Source organism: Chiloscyllium plagiosum, chromosome 29 (genome assembly GCF_004010195.1).
Source record: "Chiloscyllium plagiosum isolate BGI_BamShark_2017 chromosome 29, ASM401019v2, whole genome shotgun sequence".
NCBI classification, from domain to species: Eukaryota; Metazoa; Chordata; class Chondrichthyes; order Orectolobiformes; family Hemiscylliidae; genus Chiloscyllium; species Chiloscyllium plagiosum.
In genome coordinates, this window is record NC_057738.1 from 4167301 (window position 1) to 4190654 (window position 23354).

A 23354-nucleotide genomic window follows, 5' to 3' on the forward strand; every position below is an offset into this window, starting at 1 on the left:
GGTTTTTAAAAAATGATTGATTGTTTGTGGGATGTGGGCATCACTGACTAGGCCAGTATTTATTGTTCATGCCCATTCATACTTGAGAAAGTGGTGATGAGTCGCCTCCTGAATTATTGAGTCATGGTGGATGGGTATATCTACAATGCTGCTAAGGAGTTCCAGGGTTTTGACCCAGTGAGGATAGAGGAACCTTGGAGTGGAATTCTTGGGTGGGGTGCTTTCATGAATCTGCTTTTGTCCCTCTCGATGGCAGAGGTTGGAAGTTTGGAAGATTTTGTTCAAAGGAGCCCTGACGAGTTGTTGCAGTGCATCTTTTAGATGGTGTTCACTGCTATCACCGTGCATAGGAGGAATAGTGGAGGAAGTGAATGTTGAAGGTGGTGTCATTCAAGTAAGCTACCTTGTCCTTGCTGTTGATCCTGCATTCAACCAGGCAAACGAGAAAATTCAATGCACCCCTGACTTGTGCTTTGTAGATGGTGAACAGGCTTTGGAAGTTAAGGTGAATTACACACCTCAGAATTCCTAGCTTTGACCTCCTGTTTTAGCCAAAGCATTTATATGTTTGGTCTAGTTCAGTTTCTGTTGATGGTTACCTCAGAATTTTGTTACGAGGGAATTCAGTAGTCATGCTATTGAATGTTTGTTACTATATAATCAACATCAACTAGATGTTACCTACCTACTAGATACCTATAATACAGGAAAAAAAGGAGTTCTTGTTCATGTCTTAAAATGACCAATAATCCATGCTGCATATGCTGTCCACAGAATTGCAGTCTTCATAAACTATGATTCAGTCACTGCCAGCTTCCTATGAGTTCACTTCTCCTCGTTTTGCTGAATTATCATATCCTGTGATTTATTGAAAGCTTTTGTTCTTTGGTCTGCTGAGAATTCCTGAATCGACTTTCGGCAGCAAGACCCACTTCAGTGATTCCTTCTCTGAGCTCTGCTATGGTGAATTTTCCAGTCTTAAGTCACTTCAGGCTCCTTCTATTCAGTGAATGGACAAACTTTCCTTAGCATTCTGCCTGCAAGTCAATAGACAAAACAGCCTCCTCCCATTGCACATCACAGCAGATTTTATATTTGTCTGTGTGCTTCTCTCTCTTTCCCATTCTATCCAGTGATGTTTAATGAGAGTCTGTAAATCTATAGTAAAGCAAAAACACCTCATAGTCACAGAGATGTACAGCATCTTCGGTCCAACCCATCCATGCCAACCAGATATCCCAACCAAATCTAGTCCCACCTGCCAGCACCCGGCCCATATCCCTCCAAACCCTTCCTATTCATAGACCCATCCAAATGCCTCTTAAATGTTGCACCACTTCCTCCGGCAGCTCATTCCATACACGTACCACCCTCTATGTGAAACGGTTGCCCCTTAGGTCTCTTTTATATCTTTCCCCTCTCACCCTAAACCTATGCCCTCTAGTTCTGGACTCCAGGACCCCACGGAAAAGACTTTGCCTATTTACCCTATCCATGCCCCTCATAATTTCCCATGCACAAAGCCATGTTGACTATCCCGAATCAGTCCTTGCCTTTCCAAATACATGTACATCCTGTCCCTCAGGATTCCCTCCCACAACTTGCCCACCATCGATGTCAGGCTCACTGGTCTATAGGTCCCTGGCTTGTCTTTACCACCCTTCTTAAACAGTGGCACCACGTTTGCCAACCTCCAGTCTTCCGGCATCTCACCTGCTACTATTGATGATACAAATATCTCAGTAAGAGGCCCAGCAATCACTTCTCTAACTTCCCACAGAGTTCTCGGGTACACCTGATCAGGTCCTGGGGGTTTATCCACCTTTACTGTTTCAAGACATCCAGCACTTCCTCCTCTGTAATCTGGACATTTTGCAAGATGTCACCATCTATTTCCCTACAGTCTATATCTTCGATAACCTTTTCCACAGTAAATACTGATGCAAAATATTCATTTAGTATCTCCCCCATTTTCTGTGGCTCCACACAAAGGCCACCTTGCTGGTCTTTGAGGGAGCCCTATTCTCTCCCTAGTTACCCTTTTGTCCTTAATATATTTGTAAAAACCCTTTGGATTCTCCTTAGTTCTATTTGTCAAAGCTATCTTATGTCCCCTTTTTTTGCCCTCCTGATTTCCCTCTTAAATATACTCCTACTTTCTTTATACTCTTCTAGGGATTCACTCGATCTATCCTGTCTATACCTGACATATGCTTCCTCCTTTTTCTTAACCAAACACTCCAATTTCTTTATCATCCAGAATTCTCTATACCTACCACCTTTTCCTTTCACCCTGACAGGAATATACTTTCTCTGGATTCTTGTTATCTCATTTCTGAAGGCTTCCCATTTTCCAGCCGTCCCTTTACCTGCGAACATCTGCCTCCAATCAGCTTTCGAAAGTTCTTGCCTAATACTGTCAAAATTGGCCTTTCTCCAATTTAGAACTTCAACTTTTAGATCTGGTCTATCCTTTTCCATCACTATATTTTAAAGCAAATAGAATTATGGTTGCTGACCCCAAAGTGCTCCCCCACTGACACCTCAATCCTCAGTCTGTTTCCATAGCAAAACAGTAGGCTCTGGTCTGAAATATTGCATACATATTTTGGCTCCAGTCTCCATGGTAACCAAGTCACAGACCAGTCATTGTGCAGAACCCTTGTCAGCTCATTTTATTTGGCATGAAAAAGATAATCCAAAATATAATCAACTTATACAATGTGCTTTCATAATGTTGCTCACCTAATAATCTGCTATTAGCAACGTAGTTTGAGTTCTTTGAATCACTGTGTTCCAGATTGACAGGTTTCATCTAAATGTGGGTAAGAGAGTTGAATTTGAGACCTGAGATCAGAATCACTGTCCTTGACACTGTAGCAACATTTTAAGAGTGTAGTATCAAGGAATGCTAATCAAATTGAAGTTAATAGGAATTTGGGGGTGTTTGGAGAATGCTGCCTGCGTGGCTTAGAATCATATCTAGGAGCACAAATGAAGATGATTGAGTTGTTCAAGGCCAATCACCTCAATACATAGACATTGCTGCAGAAATTTCTTGGGACTGATATTTCTGATTAACTAGTTCAAAATTCCTTGGACAGTAACCTCAGCTGAACCAAAATTGGCTGCTTAGTCAATAGCTTTCCCTGCATCATTATGTCAGAAGTGGGTATTTTTGTTGAAGATTGCCTGGTGGTTAGTGTTCACAATTTGCTCTGATAATACCCACAAAGAGCCAAATGTGGCCCAAAGAGCCAAATAGGCTGCTGAGTGATAAACAGCATTTGTTCCATTTATTCAAGGCAATAACTATCTCCAATAAGAGAGAGTCTAACCATCTCCCCTTGATCTTCAGTGGTATAATTGATGGGGAAATCAGAATCAACATCCTAAAGATCACATTGAACATAAACTTGACAGCCCACACATGGTAACTGAGAGCAGCTCATTTGGTTTATGAGTAGCTCACCACCTCATCCATTCTTGCTGCCCCTAATTAAGCCTTGTACACCAAAGGCAAATGTGATCGAATACTATGCGCATACTTGGATGAGGTGCAGCCTTCAACAATACTCGAAAGTCAAAGCCACTTTATTGGCACACTATCCTCCATGTCAACGGTTCACTCTCTCTATCACCATTGCACTGTCTACCACCCGCATAGAATGTAGCCGCACTTGCCAAAGCTTCTTTTACACTTAACCTCTGCTACTTCAAAGTTTAAGGACAGCAGGTGTACTGGAAGGCCTCCACCTCTTGCTTCCCCACAAAGTTGCACTTCATTGATACTTGGAACTACATCACTGGTTCTTCATTGTCACTGGGTCAAAGTTTTGAACCCCTAACTTGATAGTATTGCAGAATTACTTTCACACAAGCTAGTTGTTCAAAAAAGGTTGTCTCTCTACCAAATTCTTGAGCACAATTATTATTTGTTTTGTCAATGACTTTCCCTCTTCATTGAAACTCCAGTGTGGAAACAGGCCATTTGGATCAACAAGTCCACACTGATCCTCCGAAGAGTAACCCACCCAGACCTGTTATTCTACCCCATTACAGTACTCTACATTTACCCCTAACTAATGCACCTCCCCTACACATCCCTGAACATTATGGGCAATTTAGCATGGCCAATTCACTTAACCTACACATCTTTGGATTGAGAGGAAACTGCAGCATACAGACACTGGGAGAATGTGCAAACTCTACGCAGACAGTCACCCGAGGTTGGAATTGAACCCTGAACTCTGGCGCTATGAGACAGCATGCTAACCACTGAGCCACCATACCGACTGAGACAAATGAGATTAAGAAGTTAAAGAAAATCAGCTGAATGCAATATTAAGTTTGAATTGTTTAAGTGATTGTCAGACTAAAATGCTATGGGACCTTGTGTACAGCGTCAAAACCTCTGGTTTACAAAGTTGAATCGCTGGAGAGCTTTGTATACCTACTTTACCTTTAAATCTTTAGAAAGGAACATGGAAGGAGCAGTAAACCAAGACTGTTCTGTCATTTAATTAAATCCTGTATCATCCATATCCTAATACTGTTTACTTGGTATGTTACTATAAACTTAATTTCTAAAAACCTTTCATAACAAAGGCCTAAGCAGTGTTGCATGCTTTTTGAGATTTACATAGAGTTGTAGGAGGTGCAGAGGGTTCTAAGTTTTAAGTAGTCCTTGTATGATGCGGAAGGGATTTCTTGTGTAGTGCAAATCTTAAGATTATTATTAAAACTGTTCTGAAGTTTATTTAAGAAAATTTTCTTTCTCGATATCTTGTAAACTCTTGATCGTTTTAAATCTCAATTAGTTGCTTCCTTAATTTTCTGTATTTGAGGAAATGCAACCTAGTCTATACCACATTTCCCTCATCATTTCAACCATTTCAAGAATAGTACCAGAATAGTTGTATTGTGGAGAAGCTGTGCAATACGTACTAAAATTCACTACTAATATGAATTCAGAATTCCAAATTTGTTTAACTGGAGCTTTATACAGCTTTAACATAACTTTGGTCTTTAAATTTACATTTCTACTGTTTGGAGACAACTATGCTTAGATATATAGTGCTCTCTGTTAAGCAGGTCCGTTAAAATTCCAGCCAGGCAGGAATCAAGCACCAAAAATGATGTTTTGCTAATGGCTCTAAGCTGCACCTACTGATGTCAGGTAGTTGCTGTATTTGTGCACCAAATTGTTTAATCCGGAGCATCGTCAACTGGGTGGCTACGACCATCTTGTCCACATTATTTACAAATACTATCGTGCCCCCAAGGTGACCTTTGGCAAGTTTGAGAAAGGGTAGTGTTAATTCCTCATTGAGTGGAGAAATTGATGGAGCACCCTGCAGCTTTAGAGTTGGGAAGGTTGGGGTTTGATCTGTGGATTCCTCATGGAAAGTTCAAGACTGAAGCGTTACTATGATGAAGCATACTTTTTTTATGTGAACAATCTTTTGGTAATAAGGCCATGTTTATTGACACCACAAACATATACACCAGGCATGTGAAATTCATCTGGACACATGTACACATACTAGGTTTGGCTTTAAATTTATTCTCGCTGTGAAGAGGGAAGAAGGGGTCAGCTTTGCAGAGGAAAAGGGGGATATCTTGGAAGGGGCAAGGGTTGGGAGAAGCAGAGGCTGTGGTCCCATCCTCACTCTCACAAAGCTGTTCCTCCCCTTCACCCCAACACTGCCCTCTCTCTCCTACCAGGCCTCCTTCTACCAATCCCCTTCATCACATCCTTGCTCTCTGACCTCCCTCCCCTTACCTTGCATAAGTGTTATTACTTTGTGTCTGATGTCATTGGAATTGTAATCATGAGGCATTTTTGGAATTGTGCACATTTCTGGATTGCAGTGTGTGCACAGTTCCATCTCTGATCTCCAGCATCTGCAGACCTCATTTTCTCTTCACACATTTCTGGATTGCAGTGTGTGCACAGTTGGAAGCAATACGGAGTATCAGCGGACTCTGGCTATTAGTAATTAGTATTTATTTGCATACTTTGTATTTTTTCTAGATCATTATTTTCCACTGATGTAACATGGCCACTAGTGTTGTGAAAAGACTGCAATCTCTCAAGAAGTTAGCCTTTCAGCTGAAGGACGCTTGTCCCGCAGAAGCACGCTACCTTTTGTAAGTAACAGATGAGTGGATAATTTTAATCAGCCTTTTTCATTGCTGTTGCTGCCATGTTAATGAACCGAAAAATGTAGTGTGCAGATTATTTCCTGACAAACTGAGACTTCAAGTGGATCAACTTATGAAAATGACCAGATAATTCACAAATTGAGGTATTAGCATAATTTTGCATCTGCCTGCTTGTGCCATTTTGTTCATAGTCCCTCTTTTTAAACTGTCAAGAAACTGATTTTTGGTGGTTTTAATGATTTTGATGTAATAACTATTTCCCTATTTTCAGTCCTTTATTTGCACTAATATTTTTAGTAATTATGGCAGAAAGAAACTTGTTTGCAATAATCACCAATTAAAACTAAAGGATAAAATAGTTTTAAACAACTCTGCCAGGGGAACATTGGAAAGAAACAACTTTCTCTCACTTCATTTTTAGGATCTCTGTTAATTTGGTCATGATTACGTCAGTGCTTCATCACCTCTGTTAATGCATTTAGCTGTAGTGCATTTTAAAATATTATTTTTATATGTGGATGCTGGAGTTTGGGTACAGAGAATTTCTTTTAGTCGGAGGGGAAGATTTGGATTGACTGGGAATCTTAGGTTTGAGTGAATCCTCAGGAATGAATTCTGTCAGTTTCAATTTGCTGAGACTGTGAAAAAACAATCTTGCAGTTTAGGGAATCACAAAAATTGAAAAACTCAAAGACTCCTTTGGAGATTGGAAGAAATTGCTTTTTCATTATTCATGGTCCTTCTCCCTGAGATGGATTTATTGTAGGGTGCTGGGCAGCTGAAGAAGTGTATTTTATATTATGGCAAAGTGGAGTTCAGACTTCTATGTCACTTTTCAAGCTTCCTCTTTTTCACCTTAAAGGAAATCTTGTAGAGTAGCTGTGGTTGGCCAATCTTGTTTGGATTATTCCCAGTCTATAGTATCCTTGTAAAGGAATTCAATTGCTGAAAGTTTGGCTCCATTATGCCTTTCTAAACCAGTGCTTCTCAATTTTTTTCCGGTTGTGAGCCAGTTTGGGCTTAAAAATTGCCATGATCCTGCATTTTGACTTAGCTGGCTTTAAGCTAAAATATTTCTGGTGGAATTTATTGGGTTTGGTTTATGCAGGAAATTCTTTTATTCTGTCTTACAGTAATGCAACATTTATCCTGCAGTGATGTATCTGACTCAATTATTGAGTCCAAATGTTGCCAAAGGGGCAACAGTAGCCAAGTATGGGTCACTGTTGTGAAAGATCAGCAGGCGTGTGTCAATATTTGCTGAGAGGTCTCCAGTAAGTATCTGTTGTTATGGTTCTGTTCGCCGAGCTGGGAATTTGTGTTGCAAACGTATCGTCCCCTGCCTAGGTGACATCCTCAGTGCTTGGGAGCCTCCTGTGAAGCGCTTCTGTGATGTTTCCTCCGGCATTTATAGTGGTTTGTCTCTGCCGCTTCCGGTTGTGAGTTCCAGCTGTCCGCTGCAGTGGTCGGTATATTGGGGTCCAGGTCGATGTGCGTATTGATTGAATCTGTGGATGAGTGCCATGCCTCTAGGAATTCCCTGGCTGTTCTCTGTTTGGGTTGTCCTATAATAGTAGTGTTGTCCCAGTCGAACTGTCCCAGAACCCGATACCCAGCATGAGCAAAATCGATGTGTACAAATTCCCATGCAAGGACTGCACAAAACACTACATAGGACAAACAGGAAGACAGTTAACGATTCGCATCCATGAACACCAACTAGCCACAAAACAACATGACCAGCTATCCTTAGTAGCCACACACGCAGATGACATGCAACATGAGTTCAACAGGGACAACACTACTATTATAGGACAAGCCAAACAGAGAACAGCCAGGGAATTCCTAGAGGCATGGCACTCATCCACAGATTCAATCAATAAGCACATCGACCTGGACCCAATATACCGACCACTGCAACGGACAGCTGGAACTGACAACCGGAAGCAGCAGAGACAAACCACTGTAAATGCTGGAGGAAAGATCACAGAAGCGCTTCACAGGAGGCTCCCAAGCATTGAGGATGTCACCTAGACAGGGGAGGAAATGTCTGCAACACAAATTCCCAGCTCGGCTAACAGAACCACAACAACGAGCACCGAGCTACAAATCTTCTCACAAACTTTGAGTATGTATCTGTATTAGAGATGTCTTTGGTAAACATAGAGTCATAGAGATGTACAGCATGGAAACAGACCCTTCAGTCCAAACCGTCCATGCCAACCAGATATCCCAACCCAATCTAGTCCCACCTGCCAGCACCCGGCCCATATCCCTCCAAACTCTTCCTATTCATATACCCATTCAAATGCCTTTTAAATGTTGCAATTGTACCAGCCTCCTCCACTTCCTCTGGCAGCTCATTCCATACACGTACCACCCTCTGCATGAAAAAGTTGTCCATTAGGTCTCTTTTGTATCTTTCCCCTCTCACCTTAAACTTATGGTGTCTAGTTCTGGACTCCCCCCATCTCAGGGAAAAGACTTTGCCTATTTATCCTATCCATGCCCCTTCATAATTTTGTAGACCTAAGCCTCCGAAGCTCCAGGGAAAACAGCCCCAACCTGTTCAGCGCCTCCCTGTAGCTCAAATCCTCCAAACCTGGCAACATCCTTGTAAATCTTTTCTGAACTCTTTCAGGTTTCACCACATCTTTCCGATAGGAAGAAGACCAAAATTGCATGCAATATTCCAACAGTGACCTAACCAATGTCCTGTACAGCCACAACATGACGCCCCAACTCCTTTACTCAATACTCTGACCAATAGAAGAAAGCATACCAAACGCTGCCTTAACTATCCTATCCACTTGCAACTCCACTTTCAAGGAGCTATGAAACTGCACTCCAAGGTAACTTCAGCAACACTCCCTAGGACCTTACCATTAAGTGTATAAGTCCTGCTAAGATTTGCTTTCCCAAAAGGCAGCACCTCGCATTTTATCTAAATTCAATTCCATCTGCCACTTCTCAGCCCATTGGTCCATCTGGTCAAGATCCTGTTGTAATCTGAAGTAACCTTCTTTGCTGTCCACTACGTCTCCAATTTTGGTGTCATCTGCAAACTCACTAACTGTACCTCTTATGCTCCCATCCAAATCATTTATGTAAATGACAAAAAGTAGAGGACCCAGCACCGATCCTTGTACCACTCCACTGGTCACAGACCTCCAGTCTGAAAAACAACCCTCCACCACCACCCTCTGTCTTCTACCTTTTGAGCCAGTTCTGTATCCAAATAGCTAGTTCTCCCTGTAGTCCGTGAGATCTAACCTTGCTAATCAGTCTCCCATGAGGAACCTTGTCGAACGTCTTACTCAAGTCCTTATAGAATCACATCTACTGCTCTGCCCTCATCAATTCTCTTTGTTACTTCCTCAAAAAACTCCATCAAGTTTGTGAGACATGATTTCCCACACACTTCGCTGTCCACTACACCTCCAATTTTGGTGTCATCTGCAAACTTACTAACTGTACCTCTTATGCTCCCATCCAAATCATTTATGTAAATGACAAAAAGTAGAGGACCCAGCACCGATCCTTGTACCACTCCACTGGTCACAGACCTCCAGTCTGAAAAACAACCCTCCACCACCACCCTCTGTCTTCTACCTTTTGAGCCAGTTCTGTATCCAAATAGCTAGTTCTCCCTGTAGTCCGTGAGATCTAACCTTGCTAATCAGTCTCCCATGAGGAACCTTGTCGAACGTCTTACTCAAGTCCTTATAGAATCACATCTACTGCTCTGCCCTCATCAATCCTCTTAAACAGTGGCACCATGTTAGCCAACCTCCAGTGTTCTCGCACCGCACCTGTGACTATCGATGATACAAATATCTCAGCAAGAGGTCCAGCAATCACTTCTCTAGCTTCCCACAGTGTTCTAGGGCACACCTGATCAGGTCGTGGGGATTTATCCACCTTTATGCATTTCAAGACATCCAGCACTTCCTCCTCTGTAATCTGGATATTTTGCAAGATGTCACCATCTATTTCCCTACAGTCTATGTCTTTCATATCCTTTTCCACAGTAAATACTGATGCAAAATACTTGTTTAGTATCTCCCCCATTTTCTGCTGCTCCACACAAAGGCCACCTTGCTAATCTTTGAGAGGCCCTATTCTCTCCCTTAATGTCCCTTAATCTCCCTTAATTCTCTCCTTTAGTCCTAATTTATTTCTTAACTCTTTGGATTCTCCTTAACTCTATTTGCCAAAGCTATTTCATGTCTCCTTTTTGCCCTCCTGATTTCCGTCCTACTGCCTTTATACTCTTCTAAGGATTCACTCGATCTACCCTGTCTATACCTTATGTATACTTCTTTTTCTTAACCAAACCCTCAATTTCTTTAAGTCATCTAGCATTCCCTATGCCTAACAGCCTTTCCTTTCACCCTAACAGGAGCATACTTTCTCTGCATTCTCGTGATCTCATTTCTGAAGGCTTCCCATTTTCCAGTCGTCCCTTTACCTGCAAACATCTACCTCCAATCGGTTTTTGAAAGTTCTTGCCTAATGCCGTCAAAATTGGCCTTTCTCAAATTTAGAACTTTAACCCATGTCAACATGTCCAGGAGATTGGCTGAAATGTGCCAGTATTTTCAACTGTTTCCAGTCGATGTACGAGAGATTGCCAGGAGTGTATTGATAACATGAAGGGAATTCCTCTGTGCAAAATTTTGAAAATCATAATAATAAAAATAAATCCAGTATTTTAATCAAAACTCATTTCTGTAACAGTATTATGTTTTCAAATATAGAGAGTCGTAGAACATGTTGGCGTTGCTGTTTTAAATCTGTCTTACATTTCACCTGTTTTTGCATAATATTCCAAAATATTGTTTCAAAATAATTCTCAAGGAGCAATTGAGAATATAGATCAGAGCAATAGACTTTAAATATTTCAGCAACAAATTAGCTTATTTTGGTCATGCCACGTTTGTCTGTTTACGTTGTAGGGTGGATTTAGAATTATTCAACTTAACCTCCATTCATGGCTGTAGATCATACCAATTCACGATCTTGTGTTGCATTGCTGGGCTATATGCATTAAATTAAAGCACAGCCCACCTATATGTTGAACTTAATGGTATTGCTTGTGGCTAACTTTGCTGCCACTGCCAGCACTGTGGTGCATGGAGCCATTCAAGTGGGGGGAGAGAAGAGAAACATTATAATTGGGATAATCTAGTTAGAGGCCTAGACAGTGTTCTCTGTGACCAGGATCCAGAAGCCTGAAAGTTGTGTTGCCTGCCTGATGTTCGGGTTCAGAATATCTCATCAGGGCTGCAGAGGAACTTGGAGTGGGACAGTAAAGATCCAGTGGTTGTGGTCCACATAGGTACCAATGACCTAGATAAAACTAGGGTAGAAGTTCTACTAATGGAGTATGAACAGCTCGGAGCTAACTTAAAAAGCAGAACCAAAAAAGGTAATAACCTCTGGATTACTACTTGAACCATGCGCTTGCTAATTGACACAGGGTCAATAAGATTAAGCATGTGTGGCTCAAAGATTGCTGTGGGAGAAATGGGTTTGAAATCATGGGACATTGGCACCGGTACAGGGGAAGAAGGGACCTGTTACATTGGGACGGTCTTCATCAGAACCGGGCTGGGACCAGAGTCCTAGCAAATCACATAACTAGGGCTGTAAACAGGGGGGAAGGGGGGTGTTCAGTTATAGGGGAAAATTAGAAAATCTGAATTAAAGGACGAGGTAAGACTGCAGAATTCAGGGGAGGTTATTAAAATCTCCAGCACAGACACAAATAGGACAGTGTATGGAAAGGTTTAGCAATCAAACTTCAACCACACTGGACAAATAAATGATAATGAGAAGAGGGAGAGTTAAATGTGTTATCTGAACGCATGCAGTATAAGGAATAAGGTAAATGAGCTTATGGCATAAATTGAAATTAGCCAGTATGATGTGGTGGGCATCACTGAGACGTAGCTGCAAGGAGATCAGGAGTCAGGAACAGGGGTGCAAGATATATCATGAGAAAGAAAAGATGTGTTGGAAAGGCAAAATTATAGTGATCATGGGGGATTTTAATGTGCAGGTGGACTGGGAAAATCAGGTTGGTAGTGGATTACAAGGAAAGGAATTTGTGGCATGTCTATGAGATGGCTTTTTGGAGCAGCTTGTGATGGAGCCCACTAGGGAACAGGCAACACGAGTTAGTGTTGTGTAATGAGGCAGACTTGATAATAGAGCTTACGGTGAAAGAATCCTTAAGAGGCAGTGATCATAATATGCAATTTGAGAGAGAGAAGATAGAATCAGAAGTAACAGTATTACAGCTGAATAAAGGCAACTACAGAGACACAAGGGAGGTACTGGGTAGAATTGACTGGGAGAGGAGCCTAGCAGGAAAGGCAGTGGAACAGCAATGGCAGGAGTTTGTGGGAGTAATTCAGGAGACACAGCAGAGATTCATCCTGAGGAAAAAGAAGCCTGGTACAGGGAGGGGGAGGCAACCCTGACTGAGCAGGGAGGTTAGGGATAGTATAAAAGCAAAAAGAGAAAGCATATGATGAGGTGAAGGGCTGTGGGGAAACCAGAGGATTGGGAAGCTTACAAAGACCAACAGAAGGCAACAAAAAAAATAAGGAAGGAGAAGATAAAATGAGGGTAAGCTAGCCAGTAATATAAAGGAAGACTAAAAGTCTCTTTCAATATCTAAGGGACAAAAGACAGGCAAAAGTGGACATTGGACTGCTGGAACATGATGCTGGAGAGAAAGTAGTGGGGAAATAGCTGGGGAACTAAATAAGTACTTTGCGCCAGTCTTCACAGAAGAAGACATGAGTGATATCCCAAAAATTCAAGAGAGTGAGGGGGCAGAGCTGAGTATGGTGGCCATCACCAAGGGGAAGGTGCTCGAAAAACTGAATGGCCTGTAGATGAATAAATCACCTAGACAGAGATGGCTTTTGGGAGCAGCTTATAATGGAGCCCACTAGGGAACATTCAACATTGGATTTAGTGTTGTGCAGTGAGGCAGATTTGATAAGGGAGCTTAAGGCTACACCCCAGAGTTCTAAGGGAGATAGTGGAGGCATTAGTGGTGATCTTTCAGGAATCATTAGAATCAGAGCGTCCCAGAGGACTGGAAATGCTAACGTGACACCCCTGGTTAAAAAGGGAGAAATGCAAAATATCAAATTACTGACCGATTAACCTAACCTCAGTCGTGGGTAATGTTCTGGAATCCATTGTGATGGATGCAATTTCTGAACTCTTGGAAATGAACAATAAAATAGGGCAAAGTCAGCATGGTTTTATTGAGGGGACATCATGCCTGACAAATCTGGTAGAATTCTTTGAGGAAGTAACAAGCAGGTTGGACCAAGGAGAACGAATGGATGTTATCTACCTAGACTTCAAGAAGGCCTTTGACAAGATGTCGCACAGGAGGCTGTTGAGTAAGATAAGCATCCATGGTGTTACAGGCAAGGTGCTAGCATGGATAGAAGCTATTGCTGTGCTCTTCCAGCACCACTGATCCAGAATCTGGTTTCCAGCATCTGCAGTCATTGTTTTTACCTGTCTGGCAGAAAGCAGAGTGTGGGGATACAAGGGTCCTTCTCAGGATGGTGTTCCGCAAGGGTTAGTATCGGGATCACAACTGTTCACTTTACACGTTAACGATCTGGATGAAGGAACGGAGGATTTTCTAGCTAAATTTGCAGACGATACAAAGATAGGAGAAGGGACAGGTTGCATTAAGGAGGCAGGGAGGCTGCAGAAGGATTTGGAGAGGTTCGGAGAGTGGGCAAACAAGTGGCATGTGAAGTACAACATAGAAAGGTGTGAGATCATGCACTTTGGTAAGAAGAATAGCAGCATGGGCTATTTTCTAAATGGGTAGAAAATTCAGAAGTCTGAAGTGCAAAGATACCTGGGAGTTCTAGTTCAGGATTCTCTCAAGGTAAACTTGCAGGTTGAGTCAGTAGTTAGGAAGGTAAATGCAATGATGACATTTATTTTGAGAGGACTTGAATATAAAAGCAGTGATGAACTTCTGAGGCTCTATAAGGCTGTGGTCAGACCAGGTTTGGAGTATTGTGTACAGACTTATCCTTCCTGAGATATGGAACCTGTATTGGCCCTGGAGCATGTTCAGAGGAGGTTCACTAGAATGGTCCCAGGAATGAAAAGCTTAACATGAACATTTGAGGACTCTGGGACAAACCCGATGGAGTTTAGAAGGATGAGGGGGGCATCTGATTGAAATTTATGGAATACTGAATGGCCTGGACAGAGTAGAAATGTTGGGAAGATGCTTCCATTGGTAGGAGAGACTAGGACCTGCGGGCACAGCCTTAGAGTAAAGGGAAGACCGTTTAGTATGGAGATGAGGAGAGACTTCTTCAGCCAGAGAGTGGGGAATCTATGGAATTCATCACCACAGAAGGCTGTCAAGGCCAGGTCATTGAATATATTTGAGACTGAAATAGATGATCCCTTTGATACTCAACCTAAGGGTTATGGGGAGAAAGCGGGAGAATGGGGTTAAGGAACTTATCAGGCATGATTGAATGGTGGAGCAGACTCGATGAGCTTAATGGCCAAATTTCTGCTCCCATGTCTTATGGTCTTATTACTTTGTCTCCAAGATCAGGGAATTTGTTCCTTTTGGAATTTATTCTTCTGCCTATTATGGTACAAAGGGAGTATTACCAATAGCAAAAGAAAATTTAATATAGATTATTCAGATGTTAGATTTTTAGTAATCTGTTAAATATTTATATCAAGGTTTTTTCTGTGATTTAGTTTTATGAAATTGTACTTTAATCAGAGTACAGTGTAATCTTAAAAAGATGGAGGAGCAAAGCACTGCAGAAGCTGGAAATTTAAAATAAAAAGCATGTGAGGTAAGAGAAACAAAGTTGGTATTTTCTGTTGATGACTCCTTATTAGACATTTCTGTTTATGTAGATGCAGTCAGATCTACTGGGATTTCTAGCAGTTTCTGTTTTTACGTAACAATTTGTGTGGTTAAATATTTTTGATTATTTATCTTTGTGCTTTTTTCATTTCAGATGGACATGTCAGGTGATAGCAGGTCAGTATGAACCACTCCAATGTTTCATTGTTTGGATGAATATGCAGATTTTGGACCAAATTTTGTTAAGCATGCCTTTTCATTGTAGGTACGAAGGTTAATCCAGAAGGAGTGTGTAGCCATTGCTTTGAGTGCCTTCTCCCTGGGAACCATAGAGTGCGACTGAAATCCAAAAGAAGAATTACTGAGAAAATAAAAAAGCTGCTACGACGTGAAGCAGCCAATTGGAAACTTAACCTCAAACAAGTGCGACAACTGCAGAAATATAGAAACTCTAAAAGCACTTTGGTAAGGTTTGACGCAAGCTTATCCATGTTGAGGAAAAACCGCTCCAATATTTACTCACCTTTATCTCCATTTTCATTGTATGCTCTGAGTATGAACATCTTAGAGCAAAGCTTAGCCTCCAAATCAAGACAGCTTGGACTTGTTTTTATACCATGAAACCTGTAAATTAGGGACACCAGGTGTCCTTGTTTTCAAAATGATCATTACATGTGTAGTTCATTGAATAAGCCAAATATCCTGGGATTCTGTTTCTCCTGCAGTACTTATTTGCTCCCGTCTGGGGTGAGGCCTCATTTTGGACCCTGGCCAATAGGATGTTGTTTCAGTTCGTTTGTTTGTCGGGCTTCCTAGATTGCCACCCCCAGGGTCCTTTTCCTTTGAGGGAAGAATGTCTTGATTCTGGAATCTAAGTTGGCAGCATTCAGAGCACAAGATGACTTGCATGTTCCAAAAAGATTCTAGCTAAATTGAAGGAAGAAATAATAACCCACAGCACCAGATCCATACTCTTCATTTCAATAAGCTGCAGCTGCTACTGTTTGAAGTGCTGAGACTGTGTAAGGGGCTGTCTGCATCTGACATTCTGTAAAGGAGATTTGCTAACTTTGGAGACATTTCTGGTGGTTCTGAGCACATTACATCTGACTATGATACCGGATTGCACCACATAATCACAACATCTGGGCACAACTTCAGCCGTGTGTAAAGTTCCAGCACAATGCTTTGGAAAAAGTTCACCAGAATGCTATCAGGGCTCCAGGGCTTAGATTTTGAAGAGAGATTAGACTAGCTAGTCTTGAATCCCTTTGAATAAAGAAGTTTTAAGTGGGCCAGCGGCAAAGTTGAAATCCCTGAAGTACAATAGTGGTGGCACAGATGGGAATTGTCTGAATGAGATGGGAGAACAAGAGCAAAAACATATGCTGACTTGTGAGTTCAACTTCAGCTGGAGTCACGTGTCCAGTTCTGGATCCTCCAGTTTAAAAAGCATGTGAAGGCTTGGGAGATGGTGCAAAAAACATTTGATGAATAGTTTGAGGAATGAAGGACTTATATTGGAGAATCTGCAGTGCTGGTTCTTGGAAAGAAAAGATTGAGAGGCTTGATTGAGGTATTCAAAATCATGGTATCACTATAGTGGATAGGGAGAAATTGTTCCTATTGTTAGAAACGTTGAGAACCAGAGAACGTCAATTCAAGATAATTGACAAAAACATTTACAGAAAAACTGATTACATATGGAAGTTAGATTTATTCTCCCCTGCCTGAGAAGTGTCTTTAAGAGAATTGGATAAACACCTGAAAAGACAAAATTTGAAAGATTGTGATGGCGTAGGTCTAGTTAAGTTTATTAAACAAGTATTCTCCTGCATTGTAACAATTCTATAATTCAGTACTTATTCTCATGCATTAATTATTCCTCTTATAATATGCACACAGACTCTTTGCCACCAAAAAAGGTGATTCCCAGCTTAGGTAGAGTTACAAGGCATAACAGTTTAAACTAATACTGAAGAACCAGGTAAATATTCACATACATATTAAATGAAAACATTTGAGAGCAATTTTCTGACAGAATATGAAGTAGTACTTGCACAATATAAAGAAACCAATACTTTGTCTTAATTTCAGTGGTAAATCATCAAATTCCACTTATTCCATCAAATTCCTTGGATAGTGATAACAAAACACTTGGTCTCTACAGACCCTTCCACCTGATCACAGATTAGATCACTTATAGTGTGGAAACAGGCCCTTCGGCCCAACAAGTCCACACTGACCCTCCGAAGAGCGACCCACCCAAACCCATTCCCCTACATTTACCCCTTCACCTAACACTACGGTTAATTTAGCTTGGCCAATTCACCTAACCTGCACATCTTTGGATTGTGGGAGGAAACCGGATCACCCGGAAGAAACCCACGCAGACACGGGGAGAATGTGCAAACTCCACACAGGCAGTTATCTGAGGCGGGAATTGAACCCGTGTCTCTGGTGCTGTGAGGCAGCAGTGCTAACCACTGTGCCACCGTGCCGCCGTTATGATCTCGACCATAAGTAAAATTAATCGTTACACATTAAAAATTCACCAAATTACCCATCTCAACTGAGTCTTCCTTGCACATCCTTTCAGTACATGATATATTTCATCAGAACTCCTCATTTTGAATTCTAGATGCATCTTTACCTATAACAGACAGCACCACGCTTACCGACACACTCTAATCAATTACAACCTCACTAAAATGAAGTTCCACACAAAAGAAACCTTCAATCTGTATATAACTATATACCATATTTGTCAATGGGATATAGGCACAAGTATTTTGAAAATCTCTAAAAGCAGCAGCTCCAACTCCTGCAGTGGGGAGAGACATTCTAGAGTACTGATGCAATATATTTGTACATGTTCAAAAATTATATAGCATAAATTTCACAAGTTGTGATCAAAGATTTCTGTTCTTTTGCATTTTGAAGACTGCATATATGAAAACATCCTTGGATTAAATTTGCATTTTACTGGACTGAAATAATTTGTTTGGTTGAATGATGGCTTCTTTCAAGTCATGGGCTGTTTTGGTCAGAATACCAGAATCACCGGCATAAACTGACCCAGCATTTCTACAGAAATGTTCTGTGGGTTCAGGAACTTAACTATTTAATCTGCCCATTGAGTCATAGGGACGTACTTGTATAGCACAGAAGCAGACCCTTCGGTGCAACCTGTCCATGCCAACCAGATATTCTAAATTGACCAAGTTCCATTTACCAGCATTTGGCCCATCTCCCTCTAAATCCTTCCTATTCATATATCCATCTAGATGCCTCTTGTAATGTCACAATTGTACCTCCATCACTTCCTCTGACAGCTCATTCCATACATGAACCACCCTCTGTGTGGAAAAAATTGCCTCCTGAGTCCCTTTTAAATCTTTCCCCTATCACCTTAAACCTGGTTCTCTAGTTTTGGACTCCCCTACCCTGGGGAAAAGACCTTGGCTATTCATCCTATCCATGCCTCAAACAACCTTCTAAATCTCAGCGTCTGACCACCTGTCTCCTCCCAAAAGAAAATGGCCCCAGCCTGTTCAGTCTCTCCCTGTAGCTCAAACCCTTCAACCCTGGCAACATCCTTGTAAATCTTTTCTGAACCCTTACAAGTTTTATGACATCTATGCTACAGCAAGGAGACCAGAGTTGGATGCAGTATTCCAAAAGTGACCGAACCAATATTCTGTATAGCCGCAATGTGACTGCCAACTCCTATACTCAATTCACTGACCAACAAAGGCAAACATACTAAACGCTACCTTCACCAGTCTGTCGACCTGCGGCTCGGCTTTCAAGGAATTATGTACCTTCTCTGAGGTCGCTTTTATTCAGCAATTCTCCCCAGGACCTTACCATTAAGTGTGTAGATCCTGACCTGATTTGCCCTACCAAAATACCTTTCCTGATAAAGAGCTTTTGCCTGAAATATCGATTTTCTTGCTCCTTGGATGCTGCCTGACCTGCTGTGCTTTTCAAGCACCACTCTTATCTTGACTCTAATCTCCAGCTTCTGCAGTACCCACCTCCGCCTACCAAAATGCAGCACCTCCCATTTGTCTAAATTAAACTCCATCTGCCACAACTCAATCCATTGCCCCATCTGATCAAGGTCCTGTTGAATTCTGTGGTAACCTTATTTGCTGACCACTACACCAGCAATTTTGGTGTCATCTGCACACTTTACTAACCATACCTCCTATACTGTCATCCAAATTATTTATCTAAATGACAAAAGGTGGTGGACCCAGCACCGATCTTTGCACAACACTGCTGCTCACAGTCCTCCAGTCTGAAAAGCAACCCTCTACCGTCACACTCTGTCTTCTACCTTTGAGTAAATTTTGTATTCAAATGGAGAGCTATCCCTGTATTCTATGTGATCTAACCTTGTTAGCCAGTCTACCATACATAATCTCATCAAACGCTTTACTGAAGTCCATATAGACAGGGTCCATTGTTCTGCATTAATCCATCTTCTTCACTTATAGACTCATAGAACTGTACAGCATGGAAATAGAACCTTTGGTTTTACCTGTCCATGCTGACCAGATATCCTAAATTAATCTAGTCCCATCGCCAGCATTTGGCCATATCCTTCAGTGCTTCCCATTCATACACTCATCCGCATGCCATTTAAACCATAGAATCCCTACAGGAGGGACTAACCTTTCCTGGTCTCTCTTGCTGAATTCAGTGTCTGGCATCCGTATCAAACCTCATTGTAGTTACACTTTAAGCTAGGAACACAGGTGATGTTTGTTGCTGCAAGATATTGCAGTATGTAGTTACAACTGCTGATAGCTTTTTTGATATTAGTCGCTGTAGTAAGCTTCAATTCTAAGTTAACTAAATGTAATGTCCCAGCAAGCCTATCGCTCTATAGTGGCCCTTTTTCTATATTTCCATATCATCCCTTTCTTATGTCTCAATTCTACCCAAATAGCTTGTCTAAATGTACTCTCAGAAATATCCTCTCTAAGTACATTCTTAATATAATCCCTAACCAAAAACACCTCTCCCTCCTCCTGTCTTACCCCCCTTTTTATTCTTCCCATGGCATTGAGACCCTGGAGCATTAAGCTGCTAGACCTGTTTATCCCTGAGCCACAATTCTGTAATGGTTATGATATCCCAGTTCTGTGTAACCAACCATGCCCTGAGTTCATCTGCCCTACCTATTAGGCCTCTTATTTTAAAATAAATGCACTTTAATTTATCAGTCCTATCTCATTCTCTGGCTTGCTCCTGCCTACTTTAGCTGTTTGACTTGCTGTTTTTTTTCCCTCAACTACACCAACCTCAGAGTGGTAACTTTTCCGACCTATCTTTGTGGGTCCCAAACCAGCGTCATCGTAAACATTTCACACACACACGCGCGCACGCACCACACACACATCACCACCGCTTTAAATCCTCCCAAGTATATTCGTCCTCTTCCCATTCAGGTACAATCCATCCTTCTTTTGCAGGTCAGTTCTATGGTAGAAGAGATTCCAACGATCCAAAAATATGAATCCTTCTCCCCTGCACCAGCTTCTCTGCCACGCATTAATCAGCTCTAACCTCCAATCCCTACTCTTACTAGCACGTAGCACCAGGAGTGATCCAGATATTACAAACCTTTTGGGCCTACTCTTTAACCTCCTGCCTAAAGTCCTAAATATCTTGAAGGTTTTGCTTCAGTTGCTACAGCCCTTTTGATTTTTCAGTGTTAAAATGACTAAAGGACTTTTTTCAGCCTATCTTGTTTAAATTGAGAAATTCATCTGCGGATATCAAAGTGAAGAGGGAATAAATGGTTAAAAGAAAATTACCATATGAGGATTAGTATTCAGAGATCTTGATTATGTCAGATTACTTTGCAGATTAGGTGCATGCAGCAAATGAAACATTCTGACATCTGAGCCAGCAGAATTCAGCTCATAACTGTAAATTTACAGCATGTCAAGTAACTGTTCACTTATATTCTGCTTGATAAATCATTTTTAAAGTTTATAGTCAATATTACAGCCAAATGAGAACTTTACCTGCCAGAATCAAAGTCACAACATAAAATAATCAAAGTCTATTGACTTCTCTCCAACCATTCTGCTTGCTGTACATTGGTTAGGTGCAAAGACATTGTGGCTCATTTGGCCATCTCCCCCAATATTTTGTAGTCAAATTTTGTTTTATATTATTTTTATGAAGCATTGCGTGACATCTTATTTACATTAAATGCACTTTGTAATATAAGTGCTAGGTTACCTGCCAACCTGAATCATAGAATTCCTTTGGTGATTTTCGGCTTATTGAGTCCACATTGACCCTCCTAAAGAGCATCGCACAGGAAAGGCCCAAATCCTGTATCCTTTCCTGTAACTCTGCATATCCCATGGCTAATCCACCTAACCTACACATTCCTGGACACTATGGGCAATTTAATATGGCCACTCCACCTAATCCTGCACATCTTTGGATTGTGGGATGGAACTAGAGCACCTGGAGAAAACATGCCGATGCCTGAGTAGAACGTGCAAATACCACACACAATCACTTGAGGGTGGAATCGAATCTGGGTGGCTGGTGCTGTGAGACAACAATGTTGACCACTGAGCCACCATGCTGCCCCAAAAGACCTTTATATCATAAGAGTCTTAGCTAGTCCCTGTAACATACATTCAGCAATAATAATTCCTATCTTTTTAAGATTGAAATAATCTTTAAAAATTAGAAACTGGGACTTTTGTTTTGAAAATATCAGTGTTAAATATTTGGGCAATTTGTTTTCCAATTTATGCTTTAGTTTTATGATTTATATTATCAAATTTGGTTCTTTAAAACAATTCTTTTTATTACAAACTCTGCCTTCATTTGAATTACTCTCTTTATTAGGGTTATGTAAATTTGTCACTTTGTAAATCTGCTCAAAGCTTATGTTCTTTTTATTCCTCTTTGCTAATTAGTCTATCGAACACCATGAATGAATTGATGACCCTCCCTTGTGACAGGGGGTTGGTTCAAAATTCTGTGAAGAGCCAATAGTGGCGACAACTAGTCCCACCCAATTCAGTACTCCAGTCTGACTAGAAGCTAGTGCGTTTCTGTCCTCATCAGGACCAGTGTTTAGAACACGACTGTACAGTTTGCAAATCGTAAATGTCAAGTTTCTTTTGTTATGGCTGCATTTGTGTCAGTAAGTATTGAATCATCTTAAAATTAGTATTCAATCTTTGTAAAAATTAGTGTATGTGCTTATTTACAGTTATCTGTGGATAGATTATTGTATTTATGTGAGCTAGCACTATAATTACCAAATCGCCAAGTAGAAACATTTTAAACTGATCCCTTTAATTATGCATGAGAAGATTCGAGTAGGATCTGGTTCAAATGGTTAAAAATTGAAATTTACTATTCTGTGCTACTAAATAAAATTGAACTGACCTTCAGATGTGAGCATGCAGTGCACGTCTGTTCATCCAGAGCACTCCAGAGAAACCCATTGGGTTTAGATAACAAGAAGTGCATTGAACACTTTGACAGGCTGTCGGTAACATGTTGTGTTCAATAGGTTCTTTGCCAGAAATAATATAATTCTGCCTAGAGGAATATTTATTGGGTTTTCGTACAGTCATCTCTGTGCAGTGCTAATGAGCTTGTGTTTCAGTGAACCTGATTTTTATTTCGGCATAATATCTGGATTGACCACAATGATAGTTTCCAAGACCATTTAATAAATGCTGCATTATTAGACCGGTAACCTACATAGACTGTAATTTGATTCACTCTCACTGAGTAATGTGTTTAGGTGACTGATCCTTGCTTTATAGTAATATATTGCTTAGTATGTCATCTGTACTTTGGATCTGTTTAGTATGCATGCTGCATGTCATGTATAAGTAATTGTATTCCCAGCATCAAAATGTCTCTGATTTCACTCTGCATTTGGAAAGGAACAATGATTAATGTTATGTCACAAAATAGTCATTGAATATTATAACCAGAAATGGATCATTCAACTCAGCAAATGTTCCTAATTCCCTTATGAAATACCAATATAATCCCAGTAGATTGCTGAATTTCCGTACTTCCATCATAATCTTCCTTTGCAAGCATGCTTTTTAAAAAATGGATTCTACTTCAATGATTTGTGAAACAAATCCTACATTCATGCCTGAAATCTCAATAAAGATTTTTTCCTGTATTTTTGAAAATAAATAAGTGATTTCAATTTGACATTTGAACTTAAACTGTTGAATTGCTATTATCTGTTGAATGTCCAAATCTATCAGTT

At 40.9% G+C, this 23354-nt stretch overlaps 1 protein-coding gene across 3 annotated transcripts in view; it reads left to right on the top strand.

Annotated features, from left to right (window-relative positions):
- c29h18orf21 (chromosome 29 C18orf21 homolog) overlaps positions 1–23354 on the top strand; it is a 64121-nt gene that overhangs the window by 22972 nt on the left and 17795 nt on the right. For all 3 annotated transcript variants that reach the window (XM_043719055.1, XM_043719056.1, XM_043719057.1), the window contains 3 exons: positions 6038–6153; positions 15219–15241; positions 15330–15529. In XM_043719055.1, coding sequence (XP_043574990.1) covers positions 6062–6153; positions 15219–15241; positions 15330–15529 — 315 coding nt within the window. In that variant the 5' untranslated portion in view covers positions 6038–6061. The remainder of the gene's footprint in view (positions 1–6037; positions 6154–15218; positions 15242–15329; positions 15530–23354) is intronic.